Here is an 18,521-nt window from a genome sequence, read left to right as displayed (position 1 = left end):
AAAATATTACAACAGTTCACTGCAAACCCATATGATGCACTCGATCCACTACAGATTACATGCAGTCTAACACCAATTAGGTGTTGCGATGAGAAGCTATTTTATTTTCTGTTTTTCAAGAGTAGTCGAGGGAAGAACCGAAAGTTAAACAACGTTTTTTTTAACTAAATCAATGACGTCATGACGTCGGTCAGCGTGCGTTCATCTGTTAGCTCTAGAATTATGTGTTGAGGATGATTCTCAGCTACTACTACACCAAATTTTAACTCAATATCTGTAAAACTGTCTGTGTTAAAATAAAATATATATATATTATCAGATTCACTGTATAACAAGTGATAAATGAGCATGATGACACTTGGAGTATTATTAGAGAATATTACAGCCTCACTGGAATTAGACAGCAATACAGATGTCACTGAAAGAGTTTAATGCTCTTAACTTCTTAGTATGTTCATAAGATAGACAGACCTCAGCCATGTCTCAGCAGAAAAGGTGAAATATGCAGATCCACGTCATCTCCAGAATAGAAGTGTCAAAATAACCCGTAAGAGTTTTAAAATCCTAACATGAGCCCCCAGGTTCTGTGTGGGACAGCATCTACCTGACATGATGGAAACCTCCTAGGTTTTCTGACAAAAACTAACTGTATGTATTTCATTTGGGCACTGTGTGCTTTTACCTTCTGCACCCAACCACTTGCAAGCAAAAGTGAAATATAGAACAAGCAGAGTGGATCTGAAACTGTTGCACGTTTCAGAGGAGTCACCTGCTTCCTCCTTATGTGAAGCTTTTGTGGCCAGATCAGAAGTGTTGAAAGTATACATTGTAACAGGATGAGGCAAGATTTTGCGTATGAACTTCTTCTTTATCTATGCTATGTTGAATGTCTGCATTAGATTACCCAGAACCACTACAGAAACCTGAAGGCTGAAGATTAATCCTTTAATTAACTGCCTAGAACTTAAAAACAAATGTGACGCCATCAAAAAGTACTCAAACAACACAACACACGTTGTAATTTGACTGACTTATATATAATCTGTGTTTATCCCCTGTTAGGGTGGTGCCATCTCAATCCTGGCAGCCTGTGAGAGACCCAGTGATTTCGCAGGAGTGGTTCTGATAGCGCCGATGGTCCAGATGAGCCCAGATTCGGTCACACCGTTCAAGGTACCTCTTGATTTTCTCTCTAAACCAGATGCTCCCAAACTTTCAGCTTCTAACGCCATCTTTGGGAACCACTGCTTTTTTTCTCCCCTCTCCTGCCTCAGGAGTCACTTCTCTCGCTTCACTCCGGCCTGTCGTCGGTGAAAACGAGGATCATTTTGTGTCTTTTTTTCAGTCAAGCTGCCACTTACTGAATCAACACTACAAGCGTGTCATTGTTTCGAGGCCAACTATTGTCTAAATTGGTGTCATAAACCTCTGTGGAAGCAGATGAGACGTGTTTTTCCTCCTTAACGGGAACAAATCTGCGTTTCTCTTGAATTCGGCACGGATCCGAAACATGAAACAGTTGCTTTTTAACAGAACTGAGAATCTGAGCAATCAAGCAACAACAAAAAAAAACAAAAAACAAAACCTCAGCATTCCTGATGGCTGTGTCAAATAAACTGAAATTCCCTGCATGCTTTTGTTGATAACTGTTTGCAGGTTTTTGTGGCGAAGCTCCTGAACCACATGCTGCCCAGCCTGCCTCTGGGCTCCATCGAATCCAAATGGGTGTCTCGGGACAAGAAGCAGGTGAGAGACAGATGTTGGGCCGCACGTGACTGGGACTGCGCACTGCATTGTTGTGTGTAATTGAAATATCAGATGTGGATGAGGTGGAAAACAAAAACAAAAAAAACTCAGAAGGTCGAAGGAAAAAGTGTGTGTCTAAGTATGGACAATCTCAGGATGAAGACCACCCCGGGGGATGCTTTGAGTTTTTTTTAAGATGTACACTGCTCCGTAGGATTGTTTTATGTCTAACTATAAACAAGGTTTATTTACTTTGTCTCACACCCAAATTGCACGCTTAGTGTTACAGATTAACCGCCGGAGAGCCGACAACACACACACAGTCACGTCCGCACACCTGTGACAGGACATGTTTGTGTTTGAACCTGATCTGCGGCGTTGTGTTTGTAGAAGCACAGTCCCACATCCTGTTACTGACGCTTCCTACAGTCACTTCGGAGAAGTCGTGGCTTTTTTTTCCACGTACAATAACAGATAAACACAACAGATAAAACTGGCCCGAAACAAAAGATTTGATCAAAGCAAAACGAGACAGATGTATGCTTCTGTGGCAGAATGTTTCACAAGACTGCTCTCTGCTGTCGTTTTCTGGTTTTTACTTGCAAGACGGAATAAAAGTGTTGTTTTTTTTCTGAACTTCGAGTTAGAAATTAGAGAAACATTCAAAGAAATAAACGAAAGCTCGCTGACCAGATTTTGTACCCCCCATCAATCTTCTCACGAGGTCTCTGACTCTTCTATAAATCAGTCTGAGCAGCCCGCCTCTGAAGGCCACAGGGACACAAGCAAATAATGCAGATAAAAACCAAACACCTTGACCTGCAGGTCATCAGTTAAAAAACACCTTAATTTTTCAAGCCTATGGGTTATCTGATTTAAAAACAAAATAGGACATTTTTCATGCAAACACAAAAATCATGATAACTTAAAATGTCATCCTTTTAATACAGACAGGTGATGGAGGCAAGTTTTTTTTTGTTCTCTGTCATGTTTTGGGTCCTCTTGCACCCACTGTAGGATCACTGTAAATAAACATAAAGTTGCTGAATAAGGCTTGTGTGGTGCAGCAGAAGGTCACAGGTTTGACTCCTGCATGGAGTTTGCAGGTTTCTCGTGCACGCGTGGGCTTCCTTCCGCGGTCTAAAAAACATGCATGTTAGGTTAATTGTCCAGGATGCACCCCAACTTTGACTCAGCGACCGGTGGAAATAGCTAGGCACCAGCTCCCCACAAGGATAGAAACAGGAGGGATAGATGGAAGTTGCTCAGTAACCTTTTCTGTCTGTGTGTGGAGTCATTTTATAATGGTGGTAGGTGTCACAAAAAGGTCAAATAGCTTACAGACTCTTTAAATGCCTAAAATAAACTGTATGGGATTAGAAGACTATCCTGCTGAGGCCTCAGGTAGTCTGGGCATCGCAAATTTAAAGAACACTTATTGTATTATTCACACTATTGTTTTCTTGTTCTTTATTTTTTTATCTATTTATTTTGTAAGATCTTTGCAGTCTATCGACTAAAAATTCAGCTCATTCAGGAGATGGTTGCAACAACCTTTGTTCTCTGTAACCTTTGTCCTGTTCAAAATATTTCACTTCATTTACAAATATTTTTACCCAACAGGAACATAGTGAGATCACTTCCTTCAAAAACGCCGTGTGGTTGAGGTAGTAATAAAACAGGACATGAGGGTTAAACTTATCCCAGACACCATTACAGAACAATGTGTTGTCTCGTTCCTCCTGTAGCTCACTCTGTTATTTCCTTTAATACAAACTCTCCTGCCTCACTCTGTTATAGCAGCGCCCTCTAGTGACAAGAAGTAATAAGAGCAACAGAACCGAACAGAACTGTGTGAACCTAAGAACACAACACATCGTTCTCTCTGAACTCTGCTTCAGCATACTTGTTTTATTTTTGTTTTCTTATGTTACTTTTATCCTTTAGCCTTTAGCTAACATCCTGTTGCTTTTAACTCATAACCAGGCTTTTCCTACTTTTTAGCCTTTTGTTAATTTTAGTTACCCTTTTGTTACTTCAGCTTTTAGCAGCCCTCAGCATTCACAGTTTATTTTCACAGAAACGTCAAATTTTCTAGTCAGTATCTCCCAGTGAATGTGTCATTTGAGTTCATGTGATTTGGAAACTGATGATTAAAGAATCCCCCTAATATTCTCTTGTTTGGCTGTTTTGTTTTAATGTTTTTTGTTTTTTTTTCCTGAATGCTGTGAAGTACATCTGTTGCTGATGAACACTGTGATGAAACTTTTCTCTCCTGCTGGGACTGGTGTCCTCTGTTATGATCAGATCCCAGTAGGAGGGTCTCCAAATGATTTAATGAATATGAAAAGTACTGTAACATCCAAATGTCAACAACGCTAAACCAAACCCAATCACAAAACAATCAAAACAATGTTTCGGCTGCATTTCATAAAACCCAGTAATCAAAACTTCTTTCATAAATCAAATTAATCCAGAAAGCGGTGGTTTTTCTAGCGTTATGTAGAAATGCTTTTGTTTCTGTTTTATCATTGGGGGTTTGCTCTTGTTTTCTCTGAAATCTTGTTGCAGTTTTTGTTTCTGTGTTTTGTCCCTGAAACTCTTCCTTGTCTGCTGCCAGGTGGAGGCATACGACACCGACGAGCTGAACTACCACGGCAGGTTACGGGTGTCGTTCGGCATGCAGCTGATGGCGGCAACGGAACGAATCGAGAGGGAGATCCCGTCCATCAGCTGGCCCTTCCTGCTCCTTCACGGCGACGCCGACAAGCTCTGCGAAATCCAAGGCTCCAAGATGATGTACGAGAACGTCGCAAGTTCTGACAAGAAGTTCAAGGTGTGTAGGATCTTGTTTATCAGCTGATTATCAGCCGCTGCAGAAGGTAAAGGGTTAATCTAAGACAAATCTGGTAGTAACTGAGATTAATACACAACACATACTCTGAGCACAGTGTCTTTGCTTAAAACATTGGCATTCCTTCAAGAAAAACTTCTATTATTTAAGATTTAGTTTTGCCTTTTTTTTCCCCCTTTTTGTAACTTGAAAGATTTTTTTTGTCAATAAGGAAGGAGGATATCTTTTCATTGAATATGAAAGAAAATAATGTTACCTATCACTATACTGTGGTCTGGCATCTTAGTTTAATTATTTCTTTGACATAAAAAACAACTTTCAGCAGTTGCTCCCCTCCCAGCAACCTGCTTTGATACATGTAGATTATGTGGAAACGATCAGCAACTAAAATGAGCCTCTTGACATTTAAACAAAAACAGTTTTCAGTGGCTGAAAGATTGAATGATGAATAACAGACTGATAGTTGTTTACAACCTGTTTCTCATCTGCAAAATGTGTCTTTTTGAGAGGGAGGTTTGCACACTGTATTATTAGAAGGTTTATCACAAAAGAGGACAAATTAGAGCTGAAAAATGAGACAGAAGATAATTGAACAGAGAAGACTGTCCTGAATATTCGTCTCTCCTGCAGCACGGCAGGAAAGAGTCAAGGCTCAGGCAGAGCTTTATCACATGTGTAATGAAACAGAAGAATAGCAGCTTTTAAATAAGAATAAAAAGTAGTTAAGTGTCTGGGATTTAAAAAAAATATATCTATTTTTAAATAACATACTGTAGCCAGGAACTGTTCAGAAAAAGGACACTTAAATCTGGACCCCAGGCAGGTTCTGAGTCCAGAACTGAACACAAACATATTCTGTTTTTTTCCCTTTGAGTCTCTGAGTGACAGACAGTTTTGTATTAGAGGATATAAATGTTTTTAACATTTTAACACAAGCTTCTTTTTTTCCAGACTAATGATTTGGGAGGAAATTATCTTTGTTTGAGGTCTCAGCTGCACACCCACAAGATGTGTGAACATAGACTTTAGCATTGTAAACAGTCTGACCCATAATCTGTACTCATTATTCCATTTAACTCATAATTTATAGTTAAATGGCTACAACTTAGGATGATCTTTGTTTAAAACTTTGGCATGAAAGGCTGCGGGCAATATGCATTCCTTCAAGGAATGCAAGGCCTTTATTCTTTTAGCTTCATACAGTGAATTTGTGTTCACTTTGACTCTTTAAACCCAGATTATTCAGGCCCTACTGTGCATGATCTTCTTCAAATGGCTTCAATTTCAGAAAACGTTCTTTAATTTAAACAAAATACCTGTTCTTAGCTGTTTCAGTTTTACTAAATTAGTGTCATTTCTTTGAAATATGTTTCAGATCTACGAAGGAGGCTACCATGCGCTCCACCATGACCTCCCCGAGGTCGCCGAGTCCGTTCTGAAGGACGTGACCAGCTGGATCACAGAGCGACTTCCTGCATCGACGACACCACAGCAGCAAGGCTTGTAGATTTTTAACTCGTAGAACTCAGTCAGCGCTCCAAGAAAACTAACAACCTTGTCCCACCGGGCCTGCGTACTTTCCTGAAGCCTGTCAGGAGTAAAAATACTACTGCATTCCTCCTTCCAAGAGATGAACACTATATTCTCTGTATGAAAGGTTAATTAACTCAATCCTTTGGGCATCTGCTGTACCTTCTTCCTTATCTGTGTTTCAGTAGGCCAAACCACAGATTTATTTTAAACAATGGTGTCAGAAACTCTTTAAACTCAGCAGCGGTAGTCACTCTCCCAGCGAAACCTGAAAAAAAAAAAAATAATAAATCAGGGATGTGCCTCATGTGTTCAATCGGATGGGCTTGTTTGGTTTTTACAGGACTGCTTTTGTGTGCAGTGAATCAAGTCAAGCTTAAATCACAATAAGCTAAGGTTCAAAGTGCAATAATGACGTTCCCACCTTCCGGTTTAAATAAACGAATCACGTTTAAAAATAATAAAAGAAAAACGAATCACAAACACATTGTTAACCTGCAAACGGGGCATTCTCTTTTGGCTCATCTGCCTTTCACAAACAGGGTCAGAGGTCAGGACAGCAGGTCTGGAGATGCTGTCAGATCAGTTCAGGTTGGATGACTTGAGAGAAGCTGTCAGCTCACGGTGGCAATAGTTTGTTTCTTCTGTGTTCTGACCGAAGTTTTGTCCTTTCTCCTCCCTAAATGCCAAGCTTCCCTCTTTTATAGACAGAAAACTTCTTCTCTAAACTCCTGCATATTTATAACAATCCTGTCTTCTCCCACACGTCCCTTTGTTTGGTCCGCAGACAGATGATTGACCTGAAGACAGATGGCTGGCACAGAAACATTCTTAATAGGTCGCTGTTGTCCATTTAAATTCAGGCTAAGGAATAGTTTAAAATCAGTCCTAAAGAAGATTTATTAGGCCCCCTTTTCCACCTAATGAGCCAACTTGAGGGCTTTTAATATTTGTTAACAGGGTGAACAATAATCAATCATTTTCTAGTTGTTTTAATCATTTCCTGACATGTCTGTAGAGGTGAATTAACTATTGATGACTTTCTGTGGAGATGGGAATCATATAAGAGGTCAAGGGTCAAATGTCCTCTTCTATTTGCACCCCTTGACCTTTAATTTAGGGCCGTGGTTGACTTCGCTGTTAGACTCGTGCTTTTGGATGCTTATTGTTATTAAATCAGACTCCAGCTGGAAAACGAGATGGAAACACCACACTGTTAGTGGGAATAAAAACATTTGTTTTGTGATTACAAAGTACCTTAAAGTACTAATTTCATTTTTCAGCTAATTAGCCATAACATAAATAAAACCCCAAATTCAGAATAAAGCTGTTTTCTGCTTTAAAAGGTTTTTATACCAAACAGCTCTAAGTACAGGACCGAGTGGAGTGATATTCCTCGTGTCTCCATAAATTCTGTTATACCTGAAGTCAACTGTGACTTTAAATATGTTAGCAATAAGTTCACAATAGCTGCTATTTTTGGTAGCTCCTTAATTATCAGCTAGGCAGACACACACTGAGCTCACCATTATTATGTATTGTCATGCAGACTGTAATTAGCAGCTACTGCTACCTGATAGTTCTGCAAATCCGTCGAGTGTGTGAAAAATTCCAGAGTCAAGACTTTTAAAGTTGTACAGCAGCTTCAAGCATGGAGGATAAAAGGTTTGGATTTTTGTGAGAATTCTGGCCTTTGTTGTTGTTTTTACATTTGTCCCTTTTGTAGGCTTTGTGTTCGTTTCGTTGAACAGAAGAGAACAGAGAACACGTCCTGGCTTTTTTAGCTTGTGTTTCTTTAATCATCAACTCATGCAGAAAGTGTAGGGGACATGGTGTGGTATCCATGGTGACCGGTAGTCACGTTGAGCCTCAGCACCAGTCCCGCAGCAGTGTTTTTTTGTTGTTGTTTTTTTAATTCCATCTACATGTCTGATCACCAGGGTGATCCCAACAAGACGGATAGACTTTAAGTCTCTTCATCCCAACTCACCCTGCTTCACTGCGTTGCATCTGCTGTTTGTATTTCTTCCTTTTTTTGTTGTTTTTTTGTCTGCCTGTGGTAACGAGCGCTCTTTGTTCTGTCCATCACATACACCCTTGTTCTGTTACAGATTCAGAAATCTTGTACGCAGACACCCACACTGCCACAAATGGTGATCCATCAGTCACGTTAAATATTTATATATTTTGTTCTTTCGCCTTGCAGCTGTTTCTTGTTCAGTTGGAAATACGGCTAACTGCTGTATCCCACCACTTTGTGCAAATTTGTTATCAAAATTAACTGAAACTTTCTGGAAGTCATGACTGGGTGTATGTGTTTTAGACTCAGTCCAATTTAGCATGGCCTGCCACAGCCAACTGACCTTAGAAAACAGAAAAATATGATCAGAACTCAGTCAGCTTAACAGATATTGAGCTAAACTTTGATGCAGTGTTAGCTCAGAGTCATCCTCACCACGTACTCTGAGCATGGCATGTCACAATATTGCATAAGACTGCGCATAAAGTTCCTTTCAAGGTTTGCCCAAAACGGCTTTGACTTTGTTATTTCTCAACATAACGTGATCTAAGCCCCAGACTCTGGCACATTGCATGCCATTTCTTCAAGTAATGCTAGGACTTTAATGGTTGCTTATTTTTTCAGGCTAATCTTTGCCTGTTGCATTGGAAAATTAGATTAAATAATTGCTAAAAGCATTCTCAGGGCAATTCTTTTTGCAATATTTGAAAAAAAAAATGCAAGAAGTATAAAAGAATCAATAGGAGTAGGAGTTACATGCATCCACTATCTTTTTAAACAGGTTTTACAGATAATTCTGGCAGAACAAACATCAGATAGTATTGCTCTGGGTGCAGATATAGATGGAAATGTAATGTATTCCTGATTCACCGCAGGAGTTAGACCCTCAACCCCGACCAGAACCACGAGCACTTCAAATAGAATCTACTCCTGATTAGGCTGCAGCAGACACAGCACACACAAAGGCTGCACAGTCCTGACTGTATTCAAACTCCTAATGGCTCCCCTGCTGCACTGCATCGGCACAATGACTTCAGCTCACTGTGTCATTTCAAAAAGCCCTACCTGTCAGACTACGTGAGTGGATATTACTGCTATTGTTTGCGCTGCGTGTGGAGGGAGATTGAGACGCAGCGAGAGAGCGAGAAAGAGGAAGGACGACGACAGTAACCATGGCAGCNCCCCCCCCCCCCCCCCCCCCTTCCCCTGCCAAAAAAAAATCACTCAGTAAAAATAAATGCCTTCATTAATTTTGTGTGAAGTATGGCAGATGGGTCTGCGCTCTCAGGGCTTGTTGTCCATTTGCTGCTCTGAGGATTCCCTTTTGTCTGAGTGCTGAGATAATAGACTAAATACCCAGCATCATCAGCTCACAGAGAATAATCAGAGCCGCACGCTCTGAATTCCAAATTTCACTGTTCAAATGAAATAGGAGGAAATTTGTGGAGATTTTTTTCCATTTTCCTTGCATTTTCTTCATTCCATTTCATGTTTGAATTGAACAGAGGTGCAAGAAATTCATCGTCGGCCACTTTTTCACTAGCTGTCATTCATAACTGCCTTATTCATGTGCAGTACCCAGCACAGCCTTTACATCCTGTCGAGCCACTTCTCTCTCCAGTATTGCTTCTCGCTGACATGCACCGCGTGCAGATTTCCCATTCAAAGATAGCCGTATACAAAATGCTCCGTTGATAACTTGTAATCCACTCGACTGTTGAGATCCGTCTGAGCCAGGACAGAAGTTCTGTATTGAGTAAAGAAGAGAAAATAACGACGACAGAGAGCAGCTGAATCCTGAGGGAGCTGCAGCTTTTGTGACAAAGCCAAATTCAGTTGGTCTGCCGGTTCATCAATAGGGCCTTTCTTTCTTTCCTTCTTCACTCTTTTTTTTCTTTTTCTCGACTTGATGACTGTTTCTAAGAAAAGGACAGGCCAGTCTTTTTATAGGTTTATGAGATTATCTTGTACTGGAAAGACTCGGCGCTGCGTTCGCACGAGTTTGATCAGTGCTCAGGTTTTCAGCAAGAGTTGAACTTGTTTGTTATTATGTTTGCGTTATCTGGAGGATCCAGGCTGATAAAGTTGAACTCAAGTTTCTAAAGGCCAGGTGGTATTTTAGTGGCTGATAATGCACAATGGAACAAAACTCCAACTCAAGCCTTGCTGGTTTTATGAAAGATTGTTTTTCTTAATCTATTGTAACACACTGTATATTAAAACAGCATTCGTAACCACACAAAATCTAGAATGCGTTGTATTTTGCATACCTTTTATTTATCATGTCTATAGTATTTTTTAGAAACAATTCTTACTTATTGACACATAAGTACTGATGACACAGTAAAAAGACACTTTTTACACCACAGTTCATCCTGTTTTTGGGTTGCTGTAACACTTTAAGACATGAAAACTTGTTTTCAATCATGTATTAAATTGTTTCTGAGGTCGTTTGCATAGATGTAACAATGTACTCCTATGTGAAATGTCCTGATGCAAAAACTTAGAAACACAGAACTTTTTGAATGTTCAAACCATCAGATTTATCTTTATGGACAAGAATTATTACTCTACAAAATGTTTGTCGTCCTTAACTACTTTACAGATTGTGTTTTCGGGGGATATTGCTTTCAATGTGAGCTTCAATTTTTCATCAAACTCTTTTGTTTAACTCTATCTGATCATAAAACCTTCAGTTAGGGAACAAACTGAATACATTTAGGTGAAATTAGAAAGCACCAAAATAAAGATTTTCACAGAAAAAAAGACTAATTTGGGTTCTTTTTTTATTGAAATACAAGTTAGGAGATGTTTGTGGCCATATATATGTTGTGTCAGTGTGTTGTGTGTGCCTTATCATGCTGATGATTGTGTATATTATCATTTTTGTTAAAAAAACATGTTCAAAACTGTACTTGACAATAAAGACAAGGCTTTTGAGCCACTACATAACTGCAAAATAGGTAGATAATATTAGTTGTTTTCTTTTTTTTCCCTTTTGGATGTCAATAAAAATAGAAAAATTAATACTTTGCAGAATAATACAGATGTGCGTCATGTGCAAAAATATGAAACCATCTGACTTGCATGTTTTTAAAGGTTGAATATATGTGACAGGGAATAAACATTAAAGGTTCTCATTGCAAACTTTGAAATCCAACATAAAGTTATCGTGAACTACATCAAATGATGCCGTTTACTCCAATAATTTTCCAGATAAATTGATTTGTAATTCTGTGATGCAGGTACGCAGTCAATGTAAACAAAGCTCTTGCTTGAATTCATTGAAAACAACGTGGAGTCGTATCTGCATACTTTATTCAACAAATCTGAGCCTAAAATTGTAACAAATTCATCAAAATTGTTGGACTTTTCCATTTGTTGTTCACCTGTTTTCAGTCATTTGGCTGTTTCTGAAGGTAAACAAACACACGTGATCGTTGGCAGCCCTGCACACAAACTTTCTTCCAAATTTCTTTTTTTAAGGACATGTTAACATCGATATAAAAAAAACCCCTAAGGATTTCTTTGTTTGTCATTTTCATGACATAGCAATGAGCACCTTTAAACAAGAAATGTGTAAATCGGATGAACAAAAAGGTCTTTTTTTTGTTTGTTTGTGGCAGAGCTGGAGATGAACCTTTATTTCACAGTTTTGTTATTACTGGTGGTATACTGTTATTTTGCACTCTACTTAAAAGAAAAACACTGTTTCATGAATCAGTTCTGGTTCTAATTTTTCTAAAAATCTATCGAAATGAAAAATATTTTAAATGCATTACCTGTACAAAAAACATTTAAAGGTGAGACCCTAATTGTTCATTCCAGTAAGACGTTAGGTAGAATCTGCACTGCCAGGATTGCCCTCTTTTTTTTTCTAAATATTGTGAAACATCGATATAAAGCAAACCCTGACATGTTTGTGCACAGACGTACTTTATCATATGCTCAATTATGGGTTTGTAGAAGCAATGTGTCCTGACCTTCAAGAGGTTAATGTTAATCTTAGCATTCTCGAGTCTTCCTTGTAAAGTTCTGTGTTGGTTGTTTTAACAGGTTACATACTGAAGGGCACGTTTGAAAAAACAATTCAGTGCTGGCATCCATCTATAATGTGACCTTTGTTGTTGTCATACCTCTAAAGACAGTGTGCTCCAAACTACAATTTAACTCAAATTCAGGTATTTAAAACAAAGTCATCCTGTGCAGAGTTTAATTAATGTATTGTATAATGTCATCACTTCACAGGTTGACTATCAGCATTTGACAGTTTGTATCAAGTGGGACATTGTATATAGGAATAACGTAAAAATAAAACCACTTTTAAATCTCATTATTGTGACAATGTTTATTGCTAATCTGTTTACAAGGTCCATACTCTCCTTTCAGAATAAACCACATGACTGTTAAACTGTTCAGACTGACGTTTCTTTTCCTATATCAGATTATTTCCTGTTATTACATTAAATGTTCAAGCTAGTTTTTCTAGATTTATTTGCAAAACAAATGTAGCAGTGGCTTTTAATGTTTCACAAAGATGAGATATTTTTATGTATAAGAAATGCCAGGGATGGATTCCACTTTTTTGTAGTTATAAACACTAGTGATACTTCCTGTGCAGCCTGTGGACACTTTTTTCCTATTTGACAGAAAATGACTACAACTCAGTCAGTTTTACAGTTAATAATCTAAAATTTATTGTGGTAGTATCTGAGTCTGATACCCAACTCTGAGCACTAAGATTGCAGATATTTGTTTAAAACTTTGCCATGAACTATTTGCAGTCAACAGTTTAGTCAACCACTGAACAAATTTTAACGAAACTCTCAGGTAATAATCACTGGATGTACCTCTACAACTGATTAACTGTTGGACTCAGTCCTATTTAAGATGGCTGCCACAGCTAATTGACATTAGCCAACATAAATAAGTCTATAACTAAATCAGTTTTACAGATATTGAGTTAAAATTGTAAAATACTTCCTGGGTTTAGTTAAATGCCACAGTTGGTAAAACTGGGTTTAGAAAAGTACTTCTTATGCAGTAATATATACAGCCAAATGAGGTAGAATATTACTTATTATAATAAACTTCTGGACATCCAGTTTCTGGTGATGTTTGTGAACAAAAATAAAGACTAATATTAGAAAACAGGAGAGGATCAGAGGCTCCCAACAGTTCGGTTATTAAATACCTCTTTTTAACCAGTAGGTGGCAGCATTGACTCGTAAAACTAAGTTCAGTTTGTATGAATGTGGTTTGTGTGAATGTGTTGATAAGAATTAGTACACAAGGAGTTCATTCAAGGCATGAATTAACTATTTTTATTGCTAACTTGTTTTGAGCAAAAAGCTTAAGAACATGCATTAGGTTGAAAATATGTTTTTTTGTCTTTATTTCTTCTTCATTGCTTAAACTTAGTGCTCCAAGTGCAACTGTTTTATATCTTCAGATATAATCATAAGAAACTTAGATAGCATTGTCATTTAATGTTATTTTTTAATTAAGTTTCTATAATTATCTGGCTTTATTTATTGTCTACAGACAACTACTGTCACTGTAAGTATATTTTCCTATCGTTAATCCAAATCTAGGTTTTTCTTTATTTGCTTTCTGAAAATAACTAAAGGCTTTTATGTGTTCAGTGAAAAACTTTTGGACAGACAAGTTCATAAAAAAATTAAACTTAAACAAAACACAAAACTCACACACTAAAGCTATCCTTTTCACCCTCTTGCTTGCTTTTTCCCTTGTCTGTTCTAGTTTCCCCCCTTCCCTTTTACTCTTAAAATACAGGCTAGCAGCTCTCTTTGACACACTTCTGAAATGACATTAATAGCAATTCCCAAAAGATAACACTTCTAGGAAACCCAGGACCTGAAACCACACTCTGAAGGAGAATATTAATCTGTCATTTTCCGTTAACTGTGTACTGAGCCTTGTTCTCGTGGGTCTCCGGAGGGAGATGTGCAGAAAAATGCATTCCCGTGGGCAATGCAGTGATACAGTGCAAACAGGGGGGATTATCCATGACAGTAAGTTTCACAACAAGCTAATTGATTTCAGCAACAACCAACTTCCAGCATCCAGGCTGCCAGAATACAGAATGTCACACTTCCTTTGAATGTCATCCTTCTAGACTTTTTAATTCTGTGGGAAGTATTTCCAGATTATGTTTTGTCTCTGGCAACATAATCCATTTATGACAAAAAAGAACACATTTTCTGTAAACCTGACCCTAGATTCTGTGCCACTCTTCTTTTGGCAACGAATTGATTTATGTTAAGTTTGTTTTCCCAGCAGGGGGAGCCCGGAGGTCTGGTTTTCCTCCGCCTTAGTTAAAAACAAAGGCCTAAGCCAATCAGAAACCAGTTCAAGGAATTAAATAAGGGCTCTTTGTGGCCATGGCAACAGCTTTACCTCAGTGACAGATAGAAGGTGAGAATTAGAAATGGAAGAGGTGGTGGCTCTTCGCAAACTTCTCAGAATAGTTAACTGTTAACTGGATCTCAGTGACCCCAGTGCACGTAGGTTTGTTTCTGCTGAGAGAAACTATCAGATTTACTCAGAGTAAGCTGAAGCAGATGTGGAGGGAGATAAGAGTGGCCCTGCAGCAAAGCTGAGTGTTCATTAAAAATAAGGCGGAGGAATTTGCTCTAACAAAATTTGATTTAAACACACCCACACACATTTTAATATATATATATATAGATATACTGAGGGGATAATGGCAGCTGTGTAATCTGAATTGACCTATGACACACATTGGAAGTATGGAAAATTTGAAATACAGCTCATTTTTGATAGACTTTAGTGTTTTTCTATTTTATTTCACAGGGTTTTTTTGGCTTAATGGGAGGTGAGGTATTCTACAAGTTGCAACGTAAGTGCATTTTCATATAAATTAAACTCATAGATAGAAGCACGCTGGATTTGTTGGAGTTTTGTTTTAATAAACTAATATTTCTTCAGATGTCTGTGAAGAGCTCAAGGCCACCTTTGTGGGTGTGGCTCTCTTCAGAGTGTACAAATATAGTTCTGCCTTTAATCCCGCCTCCAACTTCGTAGCTGTGTCCAATTGGGTATCAGTTTACAACGCTTTACATCCATTGGTCGTAATTTCTGTCAATCTATGTCAAACGGTTTGCGCTCATCGAGTGGCCCCGCCTCCTCACGCTTTCAGCCAGCGGTTCATTCCTACGCGAAGAGCTGTGGATTTACCTCGCCGCGAGGGAGCAAAAACCTGCGTTAGGTCAACTTAGCGGGGGAGGGTTTCACGCTGTTGCCCGTCTTACGGATGTGTTGACGTTCTTTAAAGTTTGTATTTTTCGGCGGCACTCGCGGTTAGTCCTACGGAGGTGTGGCGCGACGGTGTAATCGGCGAACTCAGGCTTGGTCACCTGCAGTAACTGACTTTTTTCCGTCTTTGCTAAGACTGGAGTTTCTAGGCACTTGGTCAGCCACTTAGCCTACTAAGCTAGCCAGCTCTTTCCTTACTGCCACAGTTAAGTCCCACCCTCACCAAGTGCGTGGACGTTGGGCTGCAGCGGCGAAGTCAAGGTTTTTTTTCCCCCCTCCCCTCTGAACTTAGCCAGCATCCTCGTACACCTGGCTGGCAACGAAAAAAAAAAAATAGCCACCCGTTGGTTGGCGAAGTTGGGTGACTCTAACGGCTTATAACGTTCGACAAGTAGATTTTTTTTTCGTCGAGGGCGACACGAACACTACACTGGCAAACAGACACTGGCTGAAAAGAAGAGGCGAAAGAAGAGCGAACAAGGAAGACACCGAGAAGGAGGCGACTGGCTAGTTTAGCCGGGGAGACAATTTCACGTAAGTGACTCGTAGTTGGTGTCGGCAAAGTGGCTCGTTGAACAGTTGACCTTTCCGATTCAACTTGCGACGTTTGCATGACAACGTTTATCCTGACAGCTTTCTTGTTTTTTTTATCATTATTATTTTCATTTTATTTTATGTGGCTTAACACGTACAGCCTGTGCGCCATACTACAACACAAGCTAACGATGTAGGGTTTCCTCTCGGTGGTGGCTCACTTGCTAGCATGATAGCCGAGAGCTGATGGAGAAAAACGCTTCAACGGAAACACGTTTGCTGTAGCCGTTTATTTTTTTCAATTTTTATTTATTTTTCTAACCGTTACTTAACGGCAAGTTTGGTCCAGTTGGATCTGTGGCCCGAACAGTAACCTAAACCAGATATTTGCCGCTGTTAGCATGGCTATATCTGCTAGCTAGGTTCTCCCACCCAAGTTGACAAGTCAGTTTTTGATTTTTTTTTCTTCTTCTGACGATCCAAAGCGTTGTTGTTGCTGAAACCCAACAGTTTGACTAATTGTGTGACCAGTCCCCCTTTTCAAACATGTATCTATCGGGTGCATCTGTGAGAACCTTGTGTTCCTTGGCTTAGTCCGAGATAAAGTTGCCTCTCAGGGACATGTCACAGCACTTCGTGAACCTTATTACGCCGCTTTGCTGTAAATGGCAGCGTGTGCCTTTTTTTAGCTGTCAAATTTAATCATTATCGCCCGCCGCCCCAGGCGAAAGGATGATGATGTTTAGGGTTTTTTTGCCCGTGCATGTGTGTGTTTGTTTGTGTGTCATGTTAGCAAAATATCTCACGAACCACTGGACGGATTTTAACGACACACTCAGAAAGTAATATATTGTAATGTTGTACATATATAAGTGAATAAATTTGAATCAGTCCAGTTCAAGATGACAGCTAAGTGGCCCTATCAAACACACAAAATGGTTATAACTCATATTTACCAATATTTAGCTAAAATTTGTTATGTTTGGTCAAATAAGGTTTGATCAAAACGGTCATACGGTGATTTTAATTTAACACTCTGACATGAAAGGGAGCGGGTGATCTGTATTCCTTCAAAGAGTGCCAGGTCTTAATTTTTCCTCAAATCAGCGTATCCATGTACATCCCGTTTGTCATGCTGACCTGTCATCATGTAATGAGCATGGTCACGCATTGTTGAAATAACCAAAGTCAGTTCTGTTTAAATCAACAGTTATGTGGTTGTACAGCACTTTGCATCAGTGTTCAAACACATGAAGAACTCAGCACTTGCATATAAATACTAACAGGTTTTCTCTCTTTCTTTTTCTTTAGGTATATAAAAGTTACTAACGAGCCGCACACAACCATGAGTATTGAGATACCAGTGGGGTTGACGGAACTTCTCCAGGGCTACACTGTGGAGGTGCTGCGACAAAGGCCGTCAGACCTGGTGGATTTTGCAGTACAGTACTTCACCCGTTTGCGAGACTCCAGAAGTCAAGATGGGTCCAGCACGGGTGGCAAGCCCGGAAAGGGAGTGATGTTTGACGGGGAGCCGATGCAAACAGAATCCAACGGAGAAGATGACGAAGATGACGATTCTGACTTTGAACGTAAGTCAATGCTTTGTTAAGCTTTTCAGCTTTTGTGTGGGTAAAATGGCACAGAACACTTGAGTGTTTGGTGATTTTTTTTTTTATTTTTTTTTTTAAGTTTTCAAAATGGTGATAGATTCCAAGGTCTAAAGTCTTTAAATAACTCACTGTCATCAAACATTGATATTTAGTAGTAACTGTCAAAAGGAAGCTGTGATTTGTGTGTCCAAGAGTATGTAAGGGTCTGCAGGGGTTATGCTGTAGTCTCTGTATGTATTCAGACTATCTTGTTCCCCAGATGTCAGCCAACTTAAAGTGTTTTGGAAGCACAGTCCAAGCAGGTTCTATTGAAACAGATATGCATCCTTTGGGTTTCAAATCATCTATGTGCAAAATGTGAAGGCAGGTTTAATGTGACCCTTAAATGTGCCACAGTGTGTTACTCCCAGTATCATTGATGCCATGTTCCTTGTACATCACTCCCCTGTGTTTGACAGACTGGCAGAAGATCTAAGCTTCTTCATAGCTCAGCTCTCGTCTGTTCTGCTAAGAACAGTATGACCTAGATCATTTCAGTTTTCTTAAACTGTAAATAGCAAAGTTTGTAGTTTGCTATTTTCTTGTGCTGGTACACTAATTTGTAAAATTGTTGTAGGTTTTTCTAAAATTTAGGGACTTGCAAGTAAAAAAAAAAAAAGAAACTTTTTTTTTCTGTGTTTGAATGCTTAATGATCACAATGAAAACACTGCAGATTGGAATAAGGGTTTCTATTTTGTCAAATTATTGTTAAAATCCAAAGGAGTGGAGAAGAGTTGAGACTTTACCTCCACTTTGCATTAGGAATTTGGCTTTGGTAATTGGTGTTTTTAGCAGTAGAAAATGATTATAAACAGAGCTCAATACAGCAATATGGTTGATACCGTGTACATTAAGGTGCTTGTAGAAGTGCAATAATGAGCAAAA

General features: G+C 39.1%; 2 protein-coding genes across 4 annotated transcripts in view; both read left to right on the top strand.

Moving 5' to 3' along the window:
- mgll (monoglyceride lipase) overlaps positions 1-12,561 on the top strand; it is a 35,701-nt gene extending 23,140 nt beyond the window's left edge. For both annotated transcript variants that reach the window (XM_017411292.3, XM_017411291.3), the window contains 4 exons: positions 1,063-1,173; positions 1,657-1,746; positions 4,367-4,582; positions 5,976-12,561. In XM_017411292.3, the coding sequence (XP_017266781.1) occupies positions 1,063-1,173; positions 1,657-1,746; positions 4,367-4,582; positions 5,976-6,107 (549 nt within the window). In that variant the 3' untranslated portion in view covers positions 6,108-12,561. The remainder of the gene's footprint in view (positions 1-1,062; positions 1,174-1,656; positions 1,747-4,366; positions 4,583-5,975) is intronic.
- Positions 12,562-15,323: 2,762 nt separating this feature from the next.
- prkar2aa (protein kinase, cAMP-dependent, regulatory, type II, alpha A) overlaps positions 15,324-18,521 on the top strand; it is a 41,813-nt gene continuing 38,615 nt past the window's right edge. The window contains exons 1-2 of one of the 2 annotated variants that reach the window (XM_025004878.2): positions 15,324-15,983; positions 17,295-17,575. In XM_025004878.2, the coding sequence (XP_024860646.1) occupies positions 17,329-17,575 (247 nt within the window). In that variant the 5' untranslated portion in view covers positions 15,324-15,983; positions 17,295-17,328. The remainder of the gene's footprint in view (positions 15,984-17,294; positions 17,576-18,521) is intronic. The other variant, XM_017411353.3, reaches the window with a different exon arrangement.

Source organism: Kryptolebias marmoratus, linkage group LG8 (genome assembly GCF_001649575.2).
Source record: "Kryptolebias marmoratus isolate JLee-2015 linkage group LG8, ASM164957v2, whole genome shotgun sequence".
In the NCBI taxonomy this organism is placed as follows: Eukaryota; Metazoa; Chordata; class Actinopteri; order Cyprinodontiformes; family Rivulidae; genus Kryptolebias; species Kryptolebias marmoratus.
Note: the sequence above shows the minus strand (reverse complement) of the source record. Positions and strands in the feature narration are given on the sequence as shown.